Source organism: Anolis carolinensis, chromosome 1 (genome assembly GCF_035594765.1).
Source record: "Anolis carolinensis isolate JA03-04 chromosome 1, rAnoCar3.1.pri, whole genome shotgun sequence".
NCBI classification, from domain to species: domain Eukaryota; kingdom Metazoa; phylum Chordata; class Lepidosauria; order Squamata; family Dactyloidae; genus Anolis; species Anolis carolinensis.
The window spans coordinates 184,001,442-184,027,506 of record NC_085841.1 but is presented as its reverse complement, the minus strand read 5'-3'; the positions used below and the strand labels follow the sequence as shown (position 1 = coordinate 184,027,506).

Below are 26,065 nucleotides of genomic sequence, written 5' to 3'. Positions count from 1 at the left end.
GCATTTCAATATTTGATTTTTTTTTATTCTAAAGGCTTCCTCTGTCCAAGGAAGCACACATGAGATGCATAATATGGTATAAGATATACAAAGAAACCAAAATTTAATTATTATTAGAATGAGAAGCACAAAGCATACTTGGAAAATAAGTTTATTCAAATTTCCTCAGCAAATGTTACAACTCTTTCCACCAAATCAATTGCATGGATACTCCAACGTTGGTTAAAGCTTATCTGGCACAATATTACAAGCTAATGGCTACATTATGGTAAGTACCCTGTTTCCCTGAAAATAAGACATACCCATAAAATAAACTGTAGCAAGTTTCTAAGCATTTGTGCAATATAAACCATATCCCGAAAATACGACATAGTGATAGGGGTGGCTCTGCAGCGTACCAGCACAGAGCGGTAAAGAAGACAGGCAGCCCTTCTCATCTGCCCCATTGTGACAGCTGCTATCTTGGAGGTGACCCAAGAGGTGAGGGCAGCACCATCAACAAGGGATAAAATCACTGACAGTGTTGTTGCCAATGCACTCCGAGCAGGTTACAAGGATAAGAACTGATCATTTAATGAGAGCTCTATTTTTTGACATGAAAGATTGGGGCAAATGGAAATTGAGTTGCAAGAAATTCAGGGTGGAATTCCGGATTTGGAGAGTTATGATGATGTTCCAGAAGGAGACTTAACTATATTTGAATAAATGTAGATAGTTGTACCATTCTTCTCTATATATAAGAATGTTCTGACCATTTTTGCCTTAAAGTAAACAGCGAAACTAAACACCCAAAACCCTCAAAACTTGGCCACAAAAGACATGGACATCCCTGCTGTGTTTAGACATCTAAACAAAAATAAAATTCAAACTGGAAGTCACTCAAAACCCCAATAAACCGGAAAACTGCACTATGCACATACGCAGAGAAACTCCCACCCTTGGAAAACCAACGTCAATGAAGGTCAGGGACTTTCCTGAGGGGATCTCACGAGATTTGTAGAGCAGCTCCCGCCCAACCGCGTGCTGTGGTGCCTGCCCCCTCCCTCTCCCCAAATCAACAGCGCCTGTGTGTCAGTTCTTGGCCGGTAATGGCAGTGTCCGGCTGAAGGAGCCTCTCGGGACTCTTTGCTTTGGCTTCTCCAGCCCAGAAGGCCTGCGGGATGAGCCGGCGACCTCCGTTGCTGCCTCTAGGAAGGAGGAGGAAAGAAGGAAGGCGGCGATAGGACAGGTGAGGCCGGAGGGGCCCGAGGCCTGAGGGAGAGGCTGAGGCGGCAGGAGAGGGAGGGAGAAAGAGCGGCGGACCCCTTGCCTTCTTGCCCTTCTTTGCCCTCAGCTGCCCCCTTTTCTCCTCACTGCAGCTCGGCCTGGGCTGTCATTCACCTTTTCCTGGTTTAAAGGGACCTCTCCCTTTTTAAAGGTGAGGTCTCTGCTTATAAGCATCATGTCTTCCTTTTTTAAGCCCTATTATGGTTCCAGATTGGTGGGTTGTTGTCACAGTAATCTGGAGTGTGTGTGCCCCATTCGAGAAATATAGCAATATTGCAGTATAGTGGTGTAGTTCAATATATACTCATAGATAATACTAATATTGTGTTATGCTAATAATATTGTATACATATAATATTGAGAATAAAGTTAGAATGTAATATAATATAATACTAATAATATAATAATGTACAATAACAATGTAATATAGGTAATTGTAATAGTATAGCAATATTGCAGTATAGTGGTATAGTACGATATAGTAATATATAATACCAATATTGTGCTATGCTAATAATATAATATATTGTATGCATATAATATTGAGAATAATTATAATGTAATACAGTATAATACTAATAATATAATATAATAATATATAATAATTATGTAATATAGCAATTCTAATAGTATAGGAGTATTGCAGTATAGTGGCAGCTAACAACTTCCATCCACCACCCAGGAAGCAGCCTGCCTATCACGCTAAAAGCCCATTAAATAATAAACAAGGTGACACATTGCAACATGCATGTCTGGTTCCTAGCAAGGGAAAACCAAACAAAAACAACAACACGCTCCAAATATTGCAACAATCTACAACCAAGACAGTGAAAACACACCAAAACTATGAACACAGGTAAAACAGGGCCAGGTAACACCATCCAACAAACGATGGCAAATGAACAAAACCAAGGGTCCAGTATTAAAAACCAATAAAACCAGGACATTACATAAACAACAACACTATGAACACAAGGAAATTCCACACAGGAAACAATCAGGAAAAACAAACAAACAAACAAATAAAAGGGGAACCATAAAAAAACTAGGGAATTCAAGAAAGAAAACAATCAGGGCAGCTAACACCTCCAAATAAAGGTTTCCTCTAGGGAGGAAGCAGCCAGGCTTGGAAGCTGCAAGGTCATTACATGCTAATCAAGGTGACTAATAACAGCATGCATACCTGTCACACCGAGACTATTCAATGTATTCTAGCTCACCAAACTAGGATTCCCTTAGGAAGAAAATGACCAGGCTTTGCGGCTGCAAGGCTATTCACTGCTATTCCAACAATTGACTCCAAAAAGCCACAGCAATGTGTGGCCGGGCACAGCTAGTACTTAATAAAAATAAGACATCCCCTGAAAATAAGGCATAGTGTGTCTTCTTGAAGAAAAATAAATATAAGACAGTGTCTTATTTTCGGGGAAACATGCTAGTACAAGTTTTCAACACTTACATATTCATTGCTCTTTTTATACATGTTTTCTTCCAAATGGCATTTCCCATCATAAGGTGTTAAGATGGCTCCAAGTTTACCATCTCCGGCAAAATGGAAACCAGCATCTGTCGCATATACTAACAGTCGAGTGTAGTTCTTCCAACCAATTTACTCTGGATTTGAAATAAAAAAAACAAGGGAATAACTATTTAAAATAGTCAAAAATCTAAGCAAGAAAGGACATAAAACATCTTGTCCTAAAAGACAGATAACATAAAGGTTGCCATATTTATGAAAGGAATATCTCAGGAAGAATATTCTGATTTGATTCTAAATGTCTTTTTTTCTCCCAGGTTGTTCCTGCCATGAGGAAGTTCCTAATGAAACAATTATAACACAACCAGGTGATTTATACTCATATTTTGCCAATTCCTCCAAATGGCTTCAGTGCTAAACATATGACAGAAAGAAACACAAGGTCCTTATTCTTTGCATTCACCCAAGACAGTGGAGACGCAATTTTGATCCCCAGTGAATAACGGCTTGTGATTTCCATTCTGTGGGGATTTGTAAAAGGCACCATGATGTAATGGGTTGACTGGAAAGACATGTGTCAGCAGCTGATTGGCTAAGCGTGCCAGGAGCCAACGTTCTGATTAGCTGCTGCCTCTAGCTTGCTGCTGAGAGAAACGGTTTGAGTAGGCATTTTACCTCAGAGAGTGAAGAGGTAACAGCTAAGGAATTAATGACTGCCGACTCCCTGAAGCCTGATCATTTATTAAGGCAATGGGGCATATTTAAAGACTATTTTTAAATGACTGTTTATTACTTCTGTTCTCTATAAGAAGCCAGAAAGACTATTGTATATATTGTTGCTCTGTTCGACCTATTGAACTGAAGTAAAGTTACTGTTACTTATTTCATAGACCTGAGTGGCACTTTATTACACTGCAGGCTAAACTTTGGTTCAGAAACTGTGGTAAAGCTTCTATTTATTTACATCTACAACATCCAACACATCCAAGCTTAATGCCACAAGCTAAAGAACTCATTTTTTGGAAATCATTCCTGACAGTAGCTTGAGAGGAAGCCTAACCCTGCTGTAATGTAACAAACTAAAAAATTCATCCCTTCCAGCAATGTTAACCACTCCTTCCAATTGGCTATGGAAGCCAGAGCTGTCGGGGGTTGCAGTCCAAGAACATCAAGATGCCCACACAATCGCCACTCCAGTCCTAGATACAGCATCTCAGCTCTCTATTTCGATCCACAAGTCTTGATGCTGTATCAGGTGGGTTCATTTTTTGAGTTGTATCTGGAACCTATCTTTAGTTCAGAATACAGAAAGTGTGTTGCTGGCTGGTAATACACTCCAGTTCTCAGTCAAAAGCCCTGCTAGCTGCAAGTTTACATACACAATTTAACATGTGAGTTTTAATCCAAATTCCACACAATCTTGGCCCCAAATACTGTATCTGTCACCATCATACCCCCTTCTCTTGTACTTTAAGATATGTAGGAGAGGACCTTTTACAGCTTTTCTGTTACAGATGTCATGTGCATTTGGCAATATATTCTTGAGAATGCCTACTTTCAGAGGCTTATCAGAGTAGATGCTATCTTTTGACTGTCTTGAAGCAAGTAGGCTGTATTTTATATGTTTTATTTGGTTATCTTATTTGTTCTGTTTTATTAAATTTCCCTTCACTACAAATATACAGTCCTAAAAATTCCGAAGGCACCAGATCCCATCAGATTTTGGAAGCTAAAGCCTAGTTAGGCCTAGTTTGTATCTGGAAAGGAGAACACTAGGGAAGGCCAGGTGTTGCAAGAAGGAACTGGCAAAATCACCTCTTAGGCCCCATCTATGCTGCCATATAATGCAGTTTGATCTGCATTATCTGGTCAGTGTAGACTCATATAAGGCAGATTTAACTGCACTGAACTGGATTATATACACTGCCATATAATCCAATTCAATGTAGTTAATCTGCATTCTGAAACTGCATTCTATAGCAGTGTAGACGGGGCCACAGCATTCCTTGGCTAAGGGTGCATCCACACTGTAGAAATAATGCAATTTGACACCACTTTAACTGACATGGCTCAATGCTATTGAATTCTAGGAACTGTAGTATGATGAAGTGTAAGCACCATTTGACAGAAAAGGTAAAAGACCTTGTGAAACTACAACTCCTTTAATTCCATTGCATTGAACAATGTCAATTAAACTAGATTAATTGTACAGTGTAGATGTACCCTATGAAAATCCAATGAAATTCATGGGGCTGCCATAAATTGACAGGTGACTTGAAGACACATGCACAGACATAAATAAAAACGTAATACAATGATATCTAAATGGTTTAGGCTAATATCTTTGTTGGCCTATAGCCCAGGCATTGAACAGAATATGTACTGATTCAGTATTAATTCACAGAAACTTATACTGAAACAGTTTGCAGGGACATGGTTTAACTTACTCAATTTCTATCATCTCTATTTCACCAAGACATCTATCACCATAGAGCAGTTGTCACAAATCTTACCCCACAGACAGCAACTTGCATCATGGCATCAAGTCCTCCCTCTGGTACATCCAGGTTCCCAGATATACTCTGTTTTCCTACTTCTTTGTGAAACCGCTGCACATCATCTGTGAGGCTAAGAACATGTCTGAAAGCAAATGGTGGTTGGCACTTGACTCCTTTGACTGGACAGGGATTCTGCAGCTTCTCTGGGTGTGTGTTAACAAAAGGCAGCACCGTCTTATCCACAAAGGCACCAAATCCTAAAAGAACAAGGAGGAAGTTAGACCAGAAACATTGTCTAGAATCTAGTTAATTCTTCTGAGTAAAAGCAAAGATAAGCTTTTTAAACAACTACTGCAAAGATTTTTATGAAGTGGTTAAAAGTATTGAAAGAAAGCTGTCACGTTGATTGATCAGAGATGTACCTACCGACACGAGCATTTTTGGTCAAGAGTCTGAGAGCGTCAAACAGCTCCCCACCTAGCTTCTTCACAGAGGTCAGATCATCATCCATCGAGTAAGAGAGGTCCATCAAGTAGTAAAGATCTATTTCATAATCCTCCCCACGACGGAATGTCACATTAAAAGAAGCGGTAAAATCTGTCAGTAAAAAAGAAAAGAACAAACATTTGTCCCGGTGCTACTCCATCAAACAAGGCTTGAGAATCGCCTGTAGAGTAGAGATAGCACACACCAGCCTTCTTCAGCTTGGTAACTTCAAGGTCCTCCCACTTCTGAGACTGAATGCTCATTCAGTAAGACTAAGGAACCAGGAGAGTGAGGGGAATTAAGAAGTAAACTAATCAAGAAATCTGGGATAAAGAGGGTGATGGGGAGAACAGCAGAGGAGAATGGTAAACTGGCAAGGACCTGGTTGAAGACGGATTATGTTGACAGTAAAGGAAGTGGAAAGAATGTCCAGAGAAACACAGAATGAAAGATGGGGTTGCATTGAGAGATGCAACTTGGACCTAACAAAACTGAAATGGGCCCTTTTGAATTTGTATATTTATATGGTGGACACCCATTTCCCCCCAAAGTTGTTGTTATGTGTCTTCAAGTAGATTCTGACTTATGGCAAGATTGGTTCACATGAGTGGGTCATTACTTTCCTTTGAGAGTAGTCTACAGTACCAGGTATTCTCCAATTGTCTCTATTACAAGTACTAACCAGTACTAACCCTGCTTAGCAGAGATCAAAGAAGATCTGGTACCTTCAGGGTATTTAGCTATCCTGTCTAGTGAAATGTTACACACACACACACACAATTTTTTTTAGTATTTCTTAAGAAAACCCTAAGAAATCGATAGGGATGCCATAAGTCAATGGGCTCACACACACATACTATGAGAAAATGCCTTGAAAAGGCATGGGAATGGTACCAGAAATATTACTGAGTAGATACAAATCAGTTAACAGTGAGCTTAAAAGTCTAGAAATCATTATTATATATTTCATTCCATATTTTCATCTATTGTATCAAACCATAATTTAGAACATATGTTATGTTTTTTTGTTAGCTTTGTGTACGTGGGTCTGTAATCTTGCGATAAATAAATTCTGCTAGACTGAACAGAAATAAGCAAAGAAGTTGAAGAAAGAAGTTTCTTATTTTTAGGAAAATACTAGCTTACTTTCATTATAAGTAACAGTAATGGGTAAATCATCTTCATTGCCTTTGATTCACTTGCCTTTTCTCAAGCTGCCTATGCTGTTTTGTCTAACCTGCTGTAAAAATGAATCACTCAAGCTCCACCAAATTGTTTCCCTTTCAGTTTCATGGGAGGTCAGCAGGGACAAGAACAGCAGCAGAAGTGACAGTGAACAAGAAAGCAAACTATGAGCCAAAAATACCAGGGCCAACTAATAGTATGGTAGATTGCGGTATACTAAAGAGAACTGAGTTTTTAAAATGTTTTAAAACACTTTATTTACTTTTTAAAAAAACTTCAGAATGCAGTCTTAAATATGGGAAAGTTTTGCTAGGTTCACCCATCCATCCAGACCCCGATTCTTTTAAACTGGGATGTTTAAAGCATTTTTAAATCAGCAGATATTAACCATGTGTCCAAAAGATATCTGTAGGAATCTTACTTTCTTCATTATATATATATATATATTAGGGTTGTCCAAATATTTGTTATGTTTCTCGTTTCGTAATTATTTCGGATTGTTCTCGTTTTTTGAAACGAGTATTGAAACATTTTCCCTGGGCGCAACTGGCAATGTAATTCGAACCATCGTTGGCCTATTCTCTAATTGTTTCTTAAAATTTTCGTTAAATTTTTTCCTTCCAAAATTTTTAAAAAATATTTTTTAAAAATTTTTTTAAATTTTTTTTTGTTTCTGCAACCTAACATGAATGGGAGCCTAGTGCAGCCTAACATGGCTACTGCTCCCTGGCCAATCAGAGACTTCCACGATGGCTGAAAAAGGTGGGGGCTAGCGTCCTCCACGTCCACGTGGAGGATCTCTCTAAAAATCCCCTCCCCAACTGAGCCAAGCCATTCTGGGTTGGGATACTGAGGAGAGAGGGTGTTTCGCGCGCGCTGGGAAGCTGCTTGCTTGCTTGGGGGAGAGAGGGCTAAGTGACTGGGGCAGAGTGTTTCTGTTGTTGCTGGTTTGATATTGTGTTTTTTGGGGGGGAAATTGGCTGGGGGCTTGGGGCAGAGTCCTTGCTGTGGCTGGCTTTAGGGAACTTTTTTTTCCAAAGGACGTCTGCGTCCCTGTTAGTGCTGAGCTTGGGGTGCTTTCCATCTACTCCTGAGGGAGACCTTTTGCCTTTCTGTTTTCTTTTTTGGAATTTAGCAATCAACACATCAGCCCTTCTTTGCAATCCTGAAAGGGGGGGGGGGACTTGAAAATAATAGTTTCCTGCAAGTGCATTGCTTCCCTCCCGCTCCGTTTGTAATCCCAAGCCCCCGGGCTGAGTGTTATTGCAGCAATCACAAAGACACACATTATTTTCAAACCTAAAGGGTACATTGGAAGAAATAGTTTCCAAAGGACGTGGGGCACCCGCCAAGGCATTGCTTCCCTCACGCTCCATTTCTATTCCCAAGCCTTGGGCTGAGTTTTATTTCTGCAATCACATAGTCAGACATTGATTTGATTCAATAGAGGGTCCACAGCAATTTATAGTTTCCAAAGGACGTTGCCAATCCTGTCAAGGCATTGCTTGGCGTGTGCTGCATTTCTAATCCAAAGTCCTCAGCCAGAGTTTCATTTTTGCAATCACAAGGTCAGCCAGTGGCACCATTGATCAAAAGGTTCAAAGGCAATTTATAGTTTCCAAAGGACGTTCCAATCCTGTCAAGGCATTGCTTGGCGTGTGCTGCATTTCTAATCCAAAGTCTACACAAGTAGAAAAGGGACTTTTACAGTGATAAGAACCCAATTGAACAGGAAATAAGACTTTCAAACCAGGAACAGGTTTCTTCAAATATTGAAAAATAGTGTATTATAAAAAGTTATGAAAATTCGCCAAAAATCATAGGAGACAGGAAACATTCTGCAATTTGTTGAGCAAAGAGTGTGGAATGTGTTCTCCCACTGTACCAAATTTGATGAGAATAGCTCAAGAAATGAGGGCGGGAGACCCGCAGAAAAGTCCCCCCAGTTTCCTTTTTTTTGGCGATTGCGCATGCGTGTCCGCCATTTTAGAAACATTTTAGAAACATTACGAATTTTCGGAAATTTTCAGGTGAAAAATTAAGAAATAATTTCTATATTGAAGAGCCGGCACCCCCTACTTTAGAAACGAGAATTGAAACATTTTTTCCATCGATCGGACAAGCCATATATATATATATATATATATATATATATATATATATATATATACACACACACATACATACATACATACATACATATATATATATATACACACACACACTCTGTCATGGCATTCCCCTCTTCAAGTTTCAGCTTGTGTTCACAAGGATTAATATAAATGGATACCTTTTCTCAGTCTTGCGTCTACCAGTTCAGGAGAAAGGTTTCGATTCGCTCTTGATGCACCAGAATTTTGAGGGTTGGCAACACTTTCAGGAAAAACAATGTTCCCTTCACATCCTTTCTGCTGAAGCTGTTGCTTGGTGTCACAGCGAATAGAATCTGGTTCTCCTACTTTTGTGAAATTCTGTAATTCATATAAAACAAAAAACAAAGTAAGCCACGCTGGTCCACGAGAATAATTTTCAAATTTTCATGGTCAGACAATATTGGGAGCCAAACAAAAATCCACTAAATTGTGCAAAATCTCATTAAGTGTCTACACACACCTACATGTACCATATATCCTAGGTTGGTAATAGTGGAAAGAGAGAACAACTGCACTGGTGTCAAAGTCATAAGAGCAGAATGATCAGTTTTAAGATGGAAAAAGAATTGCAGTCTTAAAAAGGATTAGACTTGACTTGATGTCATGAAGGTTTCATGTTCTATCTAGGACTGTAAGGGACAAACACATCACATCAAGTTTCAACAGTTTGAAATAGCAAATCCATTAGAATACTTAAATTTGTCTCCATCCTTAGATAAAAGACACAGAATACTCAGCAGACAGGAAAAGTTATGAGAAACAGTAGAAATATAAGAAAAGCTGGAGACTAATTTCAGGTGGCCAATGATTTTCAGATTCAAGGCATAATATTTTTAGACTTTTCAAGAAAATGAGAGTTGCATTTTAGAGCAGACACTTTACATTAGAGATGGGGAAGGTCCAGCACATAGGCAACATAAGGCCTCCATGGCCATATTTATAGTATCTGTGTTGTCCAAAAACCCAGACCCCTCATCACATTTAGATGGGGAAATCAGGGAAAACCGTAGGGAACCGTGTTATCCTGTTACCTCCCATTTTCCCCCATCTTGTGGGATAGCCAGCTATTCCATGTCTTTTTTGTGTCCAACTCTGTCTTCCCCCCACTTTCCCATTTACTTTTTGTAAGAATGAAACTGTTACTTTTTTTGCCCATAACTCATTTCTTTTCAGTGGAAATTATGACCGTTCCTACTTTTACTTGTCATCTGAGTCAGTCTCAACAATGGGAAGGGGAATAGGGCCATATAAGTAGTAGATCCTGTTGCCTCTTCTGGGCTGTTGTGCAAGCTAGAGCCTTAGCACACTACTTCTTTATGCCATGCTATTCTGTTTGAAATCTACTCCAGCCCATCTCATGAGCTGATGGTTGATGCTCTCTGTCACACCTTTGCCAGATTTGCACTTTGACAGCATCTTCTGCACATTTAATGGAGCCAGTAACCAACTTCTGTACTTTGTTACTCATGTCATGATTGGCATTTAGTTGCTGTTTTGGTCAAACCCACAACAATAGTAGGAACGGAAGCCATGCCAAGAACCATGCAAAGATAGGAGGAGGTCAGTTACTTCTACTTCTTCACTAGTTTGAAAGGAGTAGATCACATATAGTAATAGCTTATGTACCAAGTGTTGCATATGTATGCATTTTGAATGCTATTTATTACAAATACCCTTTTTTAGTCTATCCACTTAAAAACCACCAGATCTGACCTTTTCTTGGAAGCCTCACTCTCTCAGGGCTCTTCCACACATGCCCTAAGACGTGGATGAAACCAGGTTAAAAGGGGAGGGTTGGCTAAATGATACTTCATTGAAATGCATGCTGATTCAGATTAACAACTGAAAAAAGGTGTTAAAAAGGTAAACATAAAACCCGATTTCAACTGAAAAATGTGCATATTTGCACAACTGTATATTCTTGTAGTCAATGAAAACATGTGATTTCATTTGTATACCCTGGTGTGGATTGCTCCAGTGTATGCCCACATTTTAAAAACTCAAAACAGCTGATCTAGGCTGTAAATAAATGGAGCCATGGACACACAGGTAGTTAAATAGAAGCACAAATTAAAATCAATTACAACTAAGAACTCTCTGCAAACATTCCTTTGTTCTGTTCTTTATGAATTTAAACAGAACTTGAATTTATAGTAGGATGAAGAGAGAAAATAAGAAATCTGTTTCTGTGTACATTCAGATATCCTCATGAGCACATATGAGTTCCAATGCATCTCAAAGCATCAATTTTTTTTAAAAAAATAAACTTCTGTCAGATGTTCTCCATCCATCTTGCAGATTTGTAAGTCTGCTACAAACTTTTTTTTTTCGTGTCAGGAGCAACCGGAGTTGCTTCTGGAGTGAGAGAATTGGCTGTCTGCAAGGACGTTGCCCAGGGGACGCCCGGATGTTTTGATGTTTTACCATCCTTGTGGGAGGATTCTCTCATGTACCCGCATGGAGTTGGAGCTGAAAGAGGGAGCTCATCCGTGCTCTCCCCGGGTGGGATTCGAACTTGGCAGCTTTCAGGTCAGCAACCCAACCTTCAAATCACGAGGCTTTTATCCCCTAGGCCACTGGAGGCTGCTACAAACTAAAGTGTCAGGACGGTGGTGGACCATTTACTGGGATGGAGAGGTCTGTGTCTGGACTTGCTGTCCTGTGATTTTTTGCCCCACTTATTTGTCCCGCATTTTAACTCTGTCTGGACGTGCCCTCAGACTCAACATATGACCTTCTCACAATATACATCATAATTAAATTGCTTACCTTCTTATGCGGTGGATGTCCTGACTGTGTCTCTCAGGGCTGTGTTTTTTTTTTGCCTTGTGATAGGTCTCATGCTGAGCTTTTTCTAGAGCAGCATTTCTCAACCTGGGGGTCGGGACCCCTGGGGGGTCACGAGGGGGGTTTCAGAGGGGTCGCCAAAGACCATCAGAAAACACATATTTCTGATGGTTTTAGGAACCCAAATCCCCCCAGTATTTTCTGTTGGTCATGGAGGTTCTGAGTGAGAAGCTTGTCCTAATTCTACTGTTGGTGGGGTTCAAAGGGCTCTTTGATTGTAGGTAAACTATAAATCCTAGCAACTACAACTCCCAAATGTCAAGGTCTATTTCCCCCAAACTTCATCAGTGTTCACATTTTGGCATATTGAGTATTTGTGCCAGGTTTGGACCAGATCCATCATTGTTTGAGTCCATAGTGCTCTCTGGATGTAGGTGAACTACAACTCTAAAACTCAAGGTCAATGTCCACCAAACCCTTCCAGTATTTTCTGTTGGTCATGAGAGTTTTGTGTGCCAAGGCTGGTTCAATTCCAGCATTGGAGGAGTTCAGAATCTCTTTGATTGTAAGGTAAAGGTAAAGGTTTCCCCAGATGTTAAGTCCAGTCATGTCTGACTCTGGGGGTTGGTGCTCATCTCTATTTCTAAGCCGAAGAGCCAGCGTTGTCCGTAGATACCTCCAAGGTCATGTGGCTAGCATGACTGCATGGAGCGCCGTTACCTTCCCGCCGGAGCGGTACCTATTAATCTACTCACATTTGCATGTTTTCAAACTGCTAGGTTGGCAGGAGCTGGAGCTAACAGCGGGCGCTCAAGCCGCTCTCGGGATTTGAACCTGGGACTTTTCGGTCTGCAAGTTCAGCAGCTCAGCACTTTAACGCACTTCACCACCAGGGCTCTCCACCTTTGATTGTAGGTGAACTATAAAACCCAGCAACTACAACTCCCAAATGACAAAATCAATCCCCCCCCCCAGTCCCACCAGTATTCAAATTTGGGTGTATCGGTTATTTGTGCCAAATTTGGTCCAGTGAATAAAAATAAATCTTGCATATCAGATATTTACATTACAGTTCACAACAGTAGCAAAATTACAGTTATGAAGTAGCAATGAAAATAATTTTATGGTTGGGGGTCACCACAACATGAGGAAATGTATTAAGGAATCACGGCATTAGGAAGGTTGAGAACCACTGGTCTAGAGGATGGTGTTTTGTCTGCCACAACAGCGGCCATGGTAATCCTCTGGCTCTCTGAAAGACATTTAAACAGTATCTCCCTGTTGATCCCCTAGCTTTCTTCCAGTTGTATTCTCTCCTTCTGGGGTAGCCTTTGTGTCTATATGTTGCCCTCTGGTGGTTGCATCTGACTGATGTACATATTCCTTTGTTTTTGGAGGGCTAGCCCCCAAAGGAGGTGGGGATTATTTCAAAGCTTGCCAGCATTTAAATTTGGATCATGAAAGGCATGTATACCAAGCTTGGCCTAGATCCACCAAGCCATGTAAGAATATTTCAGGTACAAACATACATACATATTTTAACTTTAATATAGAGAGATTATTGGAACAGTAACAACAAGATGTCTTTCAGAAATAGGGACTTAAAGTAGGCAGTAGTCAGGGCTGTAGCTAGGGTGGGGGTGGGGTTAAAAGTTTAAAAAGCCCCATAAATGTGTCAGGTTAAAAAAAAAACCTGGTTTACTTAAAAATTGGTTAACTATCATAATTAAAATTAATGAGTAACCCATTTTTTTTAACCTGACACGTTTGGGGGGGGGGGGTGTTGAACTCCACCACCACCACCACCCGCCCCCCGGCTACAGCCCTGGCAGTAGTTTCTCTGGAAAGCAAGAAAAGTTATCATCTTCATTCACAAAGCTCTAATCCACAAAGAACAATATCAGAAGGAACACAAAATCATGCTGTAAAATACAATATTGAATAAAACATACCAGCTTTTTGCACCAGGCACAACCAGGGCTAGATCTGATGCATTCTTGACATGTTTTTACATTGTACTTGGTGCATTCAAGAGAAAGTGCTTGAGGAGGAGGAGAAGAAAAAACAGTGTTAAGACTAATAATAATCAGTGTCAAAGTAGAGCTACAGAAACACCTCCTATGGCCTCTTCCACACAGTTGTATAAAATCCACATTGAACTGGATTATATGGCAGTGTGGACTCAGATAATCCAGTTCAGAGCAGATATCATGGATTATCTGCCTTGCTATTCTGGGTTATATGGCTATGTGGAAGGGACCTATGTCAGTAGAAAAATTCCAGAGCACAACATCAGACTCTACATTTATTGTGGGCAAGCTTCTGAAGTCTCCAGAGCCCTTCATAAGAGTGAAAATGTAAGAGGAAACAGTAGGAAGGAAAGGAAGGAAGATAAAGGCTGCTTTCATTGGACATTCACAATTCTGCATTTTTCTTAAGACCCAGCACAGCAGATTAAACCGCTAAACTGCTGATCCTGCTGACTGAAAGGTCAGCAGTTCGAATCCAGGGAATGGGGTGAATTCCCGCTATTAGCCCCAGCTTCTGTCAACCTACATGCAAATGTGAGTAGATCCAATAGGTACCGCTCCGTCGGGAAGGTAACGGCGCTCCATGCAGTCATGCCGGCCACATGACCTTGGAGGTGTCTACGAACAACGCCAGCTCTTCGGCTTAGAAATGGAGATGAGCGCCAACCCCCAGAGTCGGACACGACTAGACTTAACGTCAGGGAAAACCTTTAACTCTGACCTATATGAGAGCCAGTGTGGTGTAGTGAGTACTGGACTACAACTTGAGACCAGGATTCAAATCCCCATTAGCCATAGAAACCCACTGGGCAACCTTGGGCAAGTCCCATTCTTTTAATCCCAGAGGCAGGGAGAATTACCCCTCAACTGAACAAATATTGCACACACAAAAAACTGTTGTAGAGTCATCTTAGAGTTGCTGTAAGTTGGGAAACATGATTATTAAAATGGATCATATATACTGGATGAAAAATGCATCACAGTTCTCATACTCTGCTGTGATGTGGAGTTATGGTGAAAGGGCTATTTTTTGTGACAACTAGGTTCTAAACCTGTCGTGACTAATAAAGTAGAACTCTGATTTTAGAGTAAATACAGATTCAGACACTCAGCAAAATACACCTGATGGACTAGATTTCACATACTATTTATTTATTTATTAAGAGTATCCCATGGAGATAGAATAAAACACAGAATAAATGATCAGTATGGTTCATTGGCCAGCAGTACTGTTTATACTGAACCATTTTAATGAGTTTTTGTTATCTTTTTGCATTTTATTCTTATAGTCTAATTTGAATTGTTTTAGTACTGCAATTATTGTATTTCTATGATTTTAAATTGCCATCGACTGGAAGTTGCACACTAATTGCAGTACCAACAACAAAAAAGCTTTGATTCTAAGAAAAAGAATTCTTAAAATATTTTTTAGAATTTTGTAGATAGAAATATCTAAGAATGAAAATGGAAGAATCAAAATGAAAGAAATACACTGACTCAACTTTTTTCATAGGTGCTTAAAATGCTGGTTTCTCATGCATTTTGTGCCTGTGTAGAAAGGCCCTGGGGGCCAGTGCAGTTTGAGCATTGGATTACAAGTCTGCAAACCAAGACTCAAACCAATTGGGTTACTTTGGATGAGTTACAGGGCCTTTCTACATTGTCATATAAAATCCAGATTATCTAATTTGATAATCTGGATTATATGGCAGTGTAGAAGAGGCCTCAGGGCCCTTCCACACAGCCATATAACCCAGAAGGCAGAAAATCCCACAATATCTGCTTTGAACTGAGTTATCTGAGTCCACACTGCCATATATTCCAGTTCAAGGCAGATAATGCAGGGTTTTATTCAGCTGTGGAAGGGAGTCAAAGGCAAATTTCCTAGGGACAAAACATGCCAAGGGAACCAATAATAATAATAATAATAATAATAATAATAATAATAATAATAATAATAATAATTTTATTTTTGTACCCCGCCACCATCTCCCCAGAGGGACTCGGGGCGGCTTACAGATATAAAACCAGCATACAGTAATATCAAATACAAAAACACACAAATAAATTTAAAAGGCATTAAAAATCACAATCATTGTAAAACACATGAAAAACACAGCAATAAAAACATAAAATGAGCTGGGCAAAGTGCACTGAGTGGAACTTGTAAACAAGAAGGAAGTTAAGGTGCTACAACCTATGTTGGAATCACCTTAGTCTTACAATAAATCTGAAGGCACTAAACAACAATCTTTGCCTATGTTAATCCTCCCCAAAGGGGATATCCAAATTTTCTTCCATCACTAGATGCAGCATTGATTAGTACTACAGGGTGACCACAATGTGACATAATGTTAAAATGCTCTAACATTATTTTATTTCAATGGGCTTCAAAAGAACCCCTACAAAATTGTCATCATTAACCTGCTTCCTTCCATAATACCAAGAGAATCCACCTGAACTGTTTCAGCATAATTGCAGCAAGTACCATCTCACCTGTTGCCAGGAACAGCAGCTCAGCTCCAAATAGCAAAAGCAAGCATTTGGGATGCATCTCCTGTGAAATGTAAATAATACAGAATGAAATGACTACCTGGAGTTGTGATGAATCCATGGGGTCCTGGTGGGGGGGCATGGAGAACCGATTTATTGCTGGCGCCATCCCACTGGAGGGGGGGCACCCAGCACCCAGCTTCCCCGCATTGTAGCAAAGGCAACACAGGAAGCATCCTGTGTTGTTTTGGTGGGGGTGTACACTGCTTCATTGCCACTTTATCACGCAGCCCAGGCGGAATTATATGTGCATCATGTAATGGGCTCCTTGGCAAAAGGGGCAAGGAAGTGGCGTATGATGGGCAAATCAGCTCATTTGATGAGGTCGTAAGACATCTGTAATCACTGAACCCATCTCCACAGTTTAAGTTATGTGCACCGTGGGGGAAATGGTTTCTTTAGGACAAATGTGTAAAAAACTCAAGGCTTTAGGGCCAAATCTGACCCACCATGTCATTTTATGTGGCTCTCCAGATGCTGCACTACAACTCCCGTATTCCTCAGCATTAGACATCATGACTAGAGCTGATGGAAGTGTGATATAGTAGCATCTAGAAAACTACTGTTTGTTCTAATTAGTCAGGATTGTGGGGTTTGAATTGAGATACAAGGCTTGTGGATATGAGATCTACCTTGAATATATCCTTTAACCTTCCAGGAATCTCAGCGCCACAAGTGCTGTCGGGTTTCAATTCCCAGTATCCTCAGTCCACATGACAGATAATCATAATGTATTTGAACTGTTACACAGAGCAAGAAAAAATCTTCCAATGCCCCTCCCCAAGTAAAAGCCATTTGATTAAACTGCTGTTACTTGCTTTCCTAGCCTCTGTACCTCATCAAGTGTCCTTCTATGAGTTCTTGTTGGTGAAAAATCTCATAATAATAATAATAATAATAATAATAATAATAATAATAATATAAGTTTTATTCTATGTTGTTGGGCTTCCATTATTCCAGAGTGAAGCCCATTTCCAAATGCTTAAATCACCTTCTCTTCCCCAAGAACGATGGGGAAATATTAAATGTGCTCAGAGAACAGCTATGTGCAGATGTCGCAAGAAACCATGCATTCCAAAGAACTGATGATGCACAGTGGCTGACAGTTCCCGCTATCCAAAGGAGTGGATAAGCAACCCACAAAAGGCTAGAAAGTGATTTCCTTGCAGGGTTTCAAAATTACAATACGTCTAAGATGAAAAACCAACCATTTGTTTAGCAGTTGAACTGGAAGCAGAAGTGATTGGGAAGTGTTCACCTACATGCCATTTTCTCATGGTAAGACAAGATTTCTGCACGACATATGGGGTGGGTTAGAATCTAGTATAAGCAGCCCCACCTGATTCATATAGGTTTACTTGCCAGTAGAGCAGTGGGTCCCAGGTGTTTTAACCTGTGGGTCCCAGGTGTTTTGGCCTACAACTCTCAGAAATCCCAGCCAGTTTACCAGTTGTTAGGATTTCTGGGAGTTGAAGGCCAAAACATCTGGGGACCCACAGGTTGAGAACCATTGGAGTTGAGTGAACCTGCTAATTAATGTGGAAAGTCTATACTAGGTGGTAAATCTGCTGCTAGTCTAGAGCAGAAAAGCTTTGGACTGGCACTGAAGTCTGCCACACACCCTTTGCTACAACTGCTGTGGTGGCAGATTGACGTCCACATTGTCCAACTGGGCAAGACTGCATTGGCCCATCTGAACCATCACTTTGAGAGCTCCTGTCCATTGCAGGCTCCGTATTTGAACTTATCAGAGGCCTTCTCCCAGCAATGATGAGTGCAAGGAAATGGTGAGGATGGAGGTGTCCCACGTGGGCAGTGGACTAGTCCAAATTGGACTTGATCCAGCTGTCTGCACTACCCTGAAGCTGTGAAATGGTCCAGCATTTCAAGCAAACTCTGTAGCGCACCCTGATATTGCCCAAAGTGGACCAAAGCTGATTTAACCAAAGATATTTCTCAATCCCCACTGGATGTGGAGGAACATTGTGAAGACAGCAAGAATCCCAACTAATGTGAATCCAGGTTTTCATGCATGTGTGCACTCGCTCTTATAAGTGCTTTCACATTTACCTTCTGAAATTCAGTTATTTTTGATAAAGGACAATACTTTGAGAAGAATTATGGTTGTAATCTAGCTAAAGCCACTACTTTGTAGGAGGTCATGAGGGTAACTGGTGAACTTGAGTTGGTGACAGACACAGTCTACTACTAATAAAGATCTCATAACCAGACATGTGGTCTTTGTGTTGAGAAAGTTAACTTCTCATATAGAATGCATCACAATAGTATGTTGCAAACACTACTGGATTTCGTCTTAATTTTGGCTGTTTTGAGGACTGTGGAAATAAATAATCAATATAATGATTGATGTGAGCATTTTGGACATTTCAGGCATCAATATAGTTGACTGAGGGGAAATACAGGCAAGAAAGCAGGCAGTAGAAGAAAGGGTAATGATTGCTTTGGAATCACAACTCATTTCTTGTTTTAAGCTAGGGAAAAAGGATCAGTGGTTCATACTTTTTTTTAGGACCTTGATTGTATAGATATCTGGGAAACATTAAGAGCAGAAGTATCCCTTCTCCAGTGGTAAATTTGGCAGACGCTAGCCAAATATAGCAACAGAGTATGCCAGCCCTGTGATGTGATTGTGAAAGTGACTAAAAGAGAGGAGGGGAAATGACCATAAAAGGCAAGGCTTGAATGGTGTTAGTTGAACATCTATCAAAGTTACAGAAACTATTTTGACCTTATAGTTTGGTGGGAAATGATAGATTTATTTGGGTGAGTATGCTATTGCTAAAATACAAATCCAGATATACTTTGTTCTTACTATTTTACTAATGTTATGAGTATTTTTAAAAACTTATCAATACGAAAAAGTTAATACTTTGGGGAATGAGGAACTGCAGCCACAGTAGCAACTAGGAAGGTTGTTTTTATCTTTAATTTCCTGTAATAAGATTACAACCAGGATCAGAGGAATTAGAGGGTGACAGGGATGCACAGTTTTGTTAATTTAATTTATTTATATCTCATATTTTCTCAATATGGCTCCCAAGTCAACTCACAAATTTGAGATAAAACCAAATACTATTAAAACCACTGAGAAACAAACATTAAGTAATTTAAAAAGCAACCACATTAAATATATAAATATAAATATATAACGGCAGTTTAAATATGATTATACAGTATGACCCCCTCATCCATGGATTCAGGGCAGCTTACATATGGTAGAAGGTGCCTCAAACAACGCATAAAATAAACAGACAGTACAATACAAAATAAAACCACTAGTATATAAAACAACAATCTGAACTCAGAGCAGTGCCAAATAACCTATAGCGTCATCTTAAAACTTGGAGATATAGCTTTTCAGACAGGCTGGATCCAAGTCATATAGGGCTTCATGAGTCACAACCATCATGTTGAATTGTGTCTAAAACACAATTTTAGTAGCCAATGAAGCTGTTTCAACTGTGGAGTTATGTGTTCCCTGTAACCAGCTCCAGCCAGAAGTAACTATTCCTTTTGACACAGATCTGTTTGTGAAACAAAATTCTGAAAGAGGCTGCTATCAGGAAGGACAAAGTTGAAAAGTGAACTACAGCAATGAGCAACAAAAATTGCAACAGGTGTTGAAATAATGGATAGTGGGTTTGAGGAAACTATTGAAATCAGCAATAGGTTAGATTAGAATGAGAAGCCATGCCATAGCTGAGTTTATTGCTTTCAGATATATTTTGACATTGTCGTGGGTCACATCACCTTATCAATCGCTGTGGTCTTCGTGAGGATACCAATTATGGCTGCAGTTAAAGTGACAGTATGACAAAGTGCTGCAAGGAGCCCAGGACAGGGTGAGACTAAAGTTGCTACAACAAGGATAAACGGGGCTATATGGCTCATTATGATGGAGGTTATGCGTGGAAGAAGAACAATGCTAATACCCTGGTTCCCCTAAAATAAGACATCCACAGAAAATAAGACCTAGTAGAGGTTTTGCTGAATTGCTAAATATAAGGCCTCCCCCAAAAGTAAGACCTAGCAAAGTTTTTGTTTGGAAGCATGCCCGCCGAACAGAACACCAGAGCATTCAGGATTGGTACCATAGAGTGTTATACATGGAAATATTGGTAGTAACAAGAAATTCTTGATAGGTTTCAGTTTGTCTTGTTATGTTGGTTTGTGACAACTACTGTACAGTATATAATAAATGTTCATTTTTTGTTCAACAATAAATGTGAATTCTTCTTCATGGAAAAATAAGACATCCCCTGAAAATAAGACCTAGCGGATCTTTGGGAGCAAAAATTAATATAAGACACTGTCTTATTTTCGGGGAAACACGGTAAGTGGGAAAACTGGTATAAACATAGGACAAGTGGCCTTCGTGGTAGAGAGTGTGCCAAGTCCTTGAGAGAGGAAAAGCTGGAGAACATTTCTGCAGACCAAATTGTGTTAAGACCCAAAGAGATAAGAGTTTTACAAGAAAATCAGAGTTCTCAGCAGATAGCCACCTTTTAGATGCAGGAAATGTTGTCTCACTGTGACTGTTAGTAAACACTCCCTTGATAGTAACTTGCTCCACAGGGGAAAAAGGGAAATCGAGACAGTGGCCTGTTGCTAAAACATTCTTCACTATGTAAGTGACTTGAACAAGCACTGGGCTTCCACATTCCTCCTCCTCCAGTGCAACCATGAAGTGATGCACAGAAGTATCCATTTCTCAATCTAAAGCAATTGGTTGTTTTATTCAGACCAGGCACTAATGTCTGATTAAACAGTAGTTTAATGAAACAACTCCTTTCAGTGAGCCATATTTTACCAAGTTTTATTCACTTTGCATGTAATGACAAATTGCAATTAGAATTTTTGATCAGGAAGCAGATCAATCCAGCATCTTTTCTGAGGTTGTACCAGATGGAAGAGGTAAATGTGGACAGATGCCTGCTTTTTTTCTTTGGTGAAGCTAAATCTATTTCCTTCCATTTGCTTTATTGAGATATTTCTGAGAAAAAAAAGAAATTCTGTCTTGGTTTTTCTACTTTCAGTAAGGAAGAAAGGGAAACTTATGAGAACCTGGCTTGTTCCCAGAAACACAAGGGTGCGTCTGCTGTCAAAAACCAGAAGCCCTAAATGAACTTAAAAGCCGTGGATCCACAGCCACCAGCACTTCCCAATAAACTTGCCAAAAGTTGCACAAGCGCTACATACGCACCCCACACCTCAGGGAATGTCTCAACATTTATTTCAGGAAAAACCTTAATGCCCTCCCAATACTCTGGAAGACACACGGGGTTTCCCCCCAGATTTAAGTTCACTTTATTCCTGGGAATGTTTCCTCATCCCAATTGCCAAATCAGACCCCCATCCTGGGGTTTCCATTGATGCTATGCCAACACCCTTGGCATCCATTGATGGGCAGCTAAAATCTATTGTCCCATTTCAGCCAGGCAAGAACAGAGCCATTTAATCCCATTATCTCCAACCCAGCCACATTCCTTTCATCATGTACTCTTTTTTCCTGGGCGGATCAAGAACAGCCACTAGACTTCAAATCTAACAAATGACAGTCTATTAAATTTCCTGCCATGTCTGAAGCCAATCAGTGACAATGACGGATGATGTACCTGCACCTATCCTAGTCTGCACAGATTTGGACGAATCAACAACTGGCATGGAAAAAGTTTCCTTGTTTTGAATAGCCGTCAAAGTGCTGTAAATAAATCTGTATATTCCAATTGCACTTATGCCAGCTTTTGAATTGTAAATTCTGCTGACATCTGTCTGCTTTGGCCAAAGTGAATAAACACCTCTGTTCTTTGCCTTCATTCAATCTGTGTCTTATTCCGTCATTTGGGAGCTTAACACACTGGCCCCCGAATCTGTGGTTCTTACGGCTGCTAAAATTATTCACACATCTACACCGTGACACCGCTTTAACCTCCATGGATTAATGCTATGGAATCATGGGAATTGTATGTTTTCAAAATTTTTATCCTTCTCTGCCAAAGTGTGGTGGTACTTCACCAACTACAACTTCCGGGATTCCACAGCATTGAGCCGTGGCTGTAAAAGTGATGTCAAACTGTATCAATTCTTCAGTGTAGATGATTCTATGGATGGAAAGTCCATTTAGTACAGTGAGAGGATTCTACTGAAGACATCTGTTGTGTGTGCCTTTGCATGGATCTTGTGGTCTCACATGTGAATACTATTACTCTAAAGTATAATGAATTAACATTTGTACGAAGTCTACACCACATCAGCATGTAAATGAGATGAATCACTATATATCAGTAGTTCTCAACCTGTAGGTCCCATGACACCTCCAGCCTGGGTTTTGAGTGTGTGTTTGTGAACTTAAACCCACATTGAAGTGGGTTTTTAAAACCTGCTTAGGCCCGGGTTTAGGTTATGTCTGGAAGTGCCCTCAGTTATCCCATTTTAGCAAATACTTTGCAGTATTCTCCTGAGTTTATAACATTTTTGGTGATGTACATCAATGTGTGGGAAATGGTCAGTGCTTTAAAAGGCAATGTACTGTGGAGGGAGGCTTCTATCATCAAGATATGTAACAATACCACAAGTTTAGTGCACAGAAATATATATATACTGTATGGAAACCAAAGGCATTTTGTTTTTAAAAGTCAGAAAAAGTCTGAAGAAATTGATGACGCAAAAGCAGAAACACTGAAAATGGGGAATACGGTGTGTGTTCTGGGCGTCTTTTCTCAGTTTCACCATGCTGCCAAAACGGAGCCCCATAGAGTTCCACCAGACATTGCCCTGTATCATTTGATGGGCTTCATTGGACTCCGTTCTGGCAACATGGAGAAACTGGGAGAAGATGCAGAGAAGACTGAATCTGAGAGGGTCCTTACTGTCAAGAAGTTCCTTCTAATATTTAATTGAAATCTATTATCCTAGAACTTGAAACCATAAGACCTGGTTCTAACCTCTGAGGCAGTCAAGAACAGGCCTCCTTCCTCCTTTCCGTGCCAGACCTTGCAGCAATCATATCACTCCTAAGTCACCCCTAGGCTGAACATGCCTAGCTCCTTCAACCTTTGCTCATATTTCTGTTCCCCATACCTCTTCTCATCATTGCTCTTTTCTGAACATGCTCTAATGCAGTGGTTCTCAACTTGTGGGTCCCTAGATATTTTTGCCTTCAACTCCCAGAAATCTTAACAGCTAGTAAACTGACTGGGATTTCTGGGAGTTGTAGGCCAAAACACCTGGGGATCCACAAGCTGAGAACCACTGCTCTAACGTACAGTAGAGTCTCACTTATCCAACATAAACGGGCCGCCAGAATGTTGGATAAGCAAATATGTTGGATAATAAGGAGGGATTAAGGAAAAGCCTATTAAACATCAAATTAGGTTATGATTTTACAAATTAAGCAGCAAAACATCATGTTAGACAACAAATTTGACCAAAAAAAGTAGTTCAATACGCAGTAATGTTATGTTGTAATTACTGTATTTACGAATTTAGCACCAAAATATCACAATATATTGAAAACATTGACTACAAAAATGCGTTGGATAATCCAGAACGTTGGATAAGCGAGTGTTGGATAAGTGAGACTCTACTGTATTTATAAAATGAGGCACCCAGAACTGAATGCAGTATTCCAGATGAGGTTGGACTAGTGCACAACACAGCGGGACTATTGCCTCTCACAACTCAGAAACTATGCTTCTATTAATGCAGGATAAAATAGCATTTGCTTTCTATGCTGCAGCATCACAACACTGGTTCATGTTTGATGGATGATCAGCAATAATCCCAAAGCATTTTAACATGTAGTTCCTCTGAATCATGTAGTTTCCCATTGTATCCCTGTGCATTTGATCTTTGTAGACTAACTGTAGAATTCTGCATTTTACTATATTGAATTTCAATATGTGCATTTCTTCCCAGTTGTATAGTTACCTAAGTTCTTTTTAATTCTGTTCCTAACCCACCACCCTACCATTACAAGTTGCTTCTGGGGAACAGACTGTGCTCTGGTACTCCGAGATGCAGAGCCAATCTTAAGAAATGGGGATATAAAGTGGAGTCCATGACATGCAAGTTTGGAGAAGAGCAAACTACAGACCATGTACTACAATGCAGTCTGAGCCCTGCCACATTCACAGTGGAGGACCTTACAGCAACACCAGAGGCACTTGAAGTGGCCAGCTTCTGGTCAAAAGGAAATCTAGCGTAATGCCAAGTTTTTAACTTTGTGTTTTTTTTTAATACATTATAGCTGTATTCTCAATCTGCTTCTGACACAATGAATAAAACCCAACCATTTAAGTCATTGATAAAATGTTGAAGTGCAATCGCTCTCAGGCATTTCACTTGAGACCTCTTTCTAGATTGAAGCATCACCACTGATGATGACTCTCTGAGCCCAGTTTTCCAATCAGTTATAGATCCATATGACAGTGTTCCCATCTATTTTGCATTTCATCAGTTTAATAGTAGACTTACAACTTACAGGGGACCTTATCGTGACCGTATCTCCTATCATAAGCCTACCCGATCCCTTTGTTCATCAGGGGAAGCTCTCCTGTCCCCACTCCCGATATCCCAGACCCGCCTTGTGGGAACAAGGGAGAGGGCCTTTTCTGCTGTGGCCCCCCGATTGTGGAACTCACTGCCCATTGAGATTAGGCAAGCCCCCACATTAGCAGCCTTCAAGAAAGACTTGAAAACATGGCTCTTCCGTTGTGCTTTTGGAGAGTAACTATTTTATATTTCTTTTCCGTTGCTCCCTCTAATATCTATCCTCCAGACTACCCCACTTCCTTATGACCCTGTTTCGCTGTGGTTTTTTATTCTTATGTCTCTCTCACCCCGAGTTTTAACTTAATGTTCATGTGGTCCGCCCTTGTTTTTCATTGTTTCCTTGATTTATTTTGTAATGGATATTATTATTTATTGTATTGCTTATTGTGTTGTGATGTGTTGTTCTTTTATATGCTGTTTATATTGTATTGTTTTGGGCATGGCCCCATGTAAGCCGCCCCGAGTCCCCGTTGGGGAGATGGTGGCGGGGTATAAATAAAATTATTATTATTATTATTATTATTATTATTATTATTATTATTATTATCATCATTATCATTATCTAAAGTTTTCTGAAATCCAGATCAAGGACACCCATAGTATTCCCATCATCTACTAAACTAGAGACCTTATTGGGAAAAGGTATAAGATTAATTTGGCAGGATGTTTTCTTGATAAACCCATGCTGGCTCCTACTGATCACAGCATTGTCATCATGATATTTGCAGACAGGTTCCTGTATCATTTCTTCTAATCCTTTTATTTTTTATTTATTTATTTACAGCATTTATATTCCGCCCTTCTCACCCCGAAGGGGACTCAGGGCGGATCACATTACACATATAGGCAAACATTCAATGCCTTTCAACATAGAACAAAGACAAACAAACATAGGCTCCGAGCGGCCTCAAACTCATGACCTCCTGGTCAGAGTGATTCATTGCAGTTAATTGCAGCTGACTTGCTCTCCTGCCTGCGCCACAGCCTGGGCCCAGGCGGTATTGAGGGCAGGATGATTTGTCCTGGTATTGAGGGCAGGATGATTTGTCTGCATTT

At 40.1% G+C, this 26,065-nt stretch overlaps 1 protein-coding gene and 1 long non-coding RNA gene across 2 annotated transcripts in view; one reads left to right on the top strand and one right to left on the bottom strand.

Annotated features, from left to right (window-relative positions):
- itgb2 (integrin subunit beta 2) overlaps positions 1–26,065 on the bottom strand; it is a 56,593-nt gene that overhangs the window by 20,258 nt on the left and 10,270 nt on the right. The window contains 6 exon segments of the mRNA XM_062961700.1: positions 2,726–2,878; positions 5,248–5,498; positions 5,668–5,838; positions 9,203–9,383; positions 13,805–13,893; positions 16,379–16,439. Of these exon segments, the coding sequence (XP_062817770.1) occupies positions 2,726–2,878; positions 5,248–5,498; positions 5,668–5,838; positions 9,203–9,383; positions 13,805–13,893; positions 16,379–16,436 (903 nt within the window). The 5' untranslated portion in view covers positions 16,437–16,439.
- On the top strand, positions 1,078–3,634 carry LOC134293609 (uncharacterized). Its single transcript, XR_010000548.1, has 2 exons — positions 1,078–1,228; positions 3,061–3,634. It is a non-coding gene; the product is annotated as an uncharacterized LOC134293609 (long non-coding RNA).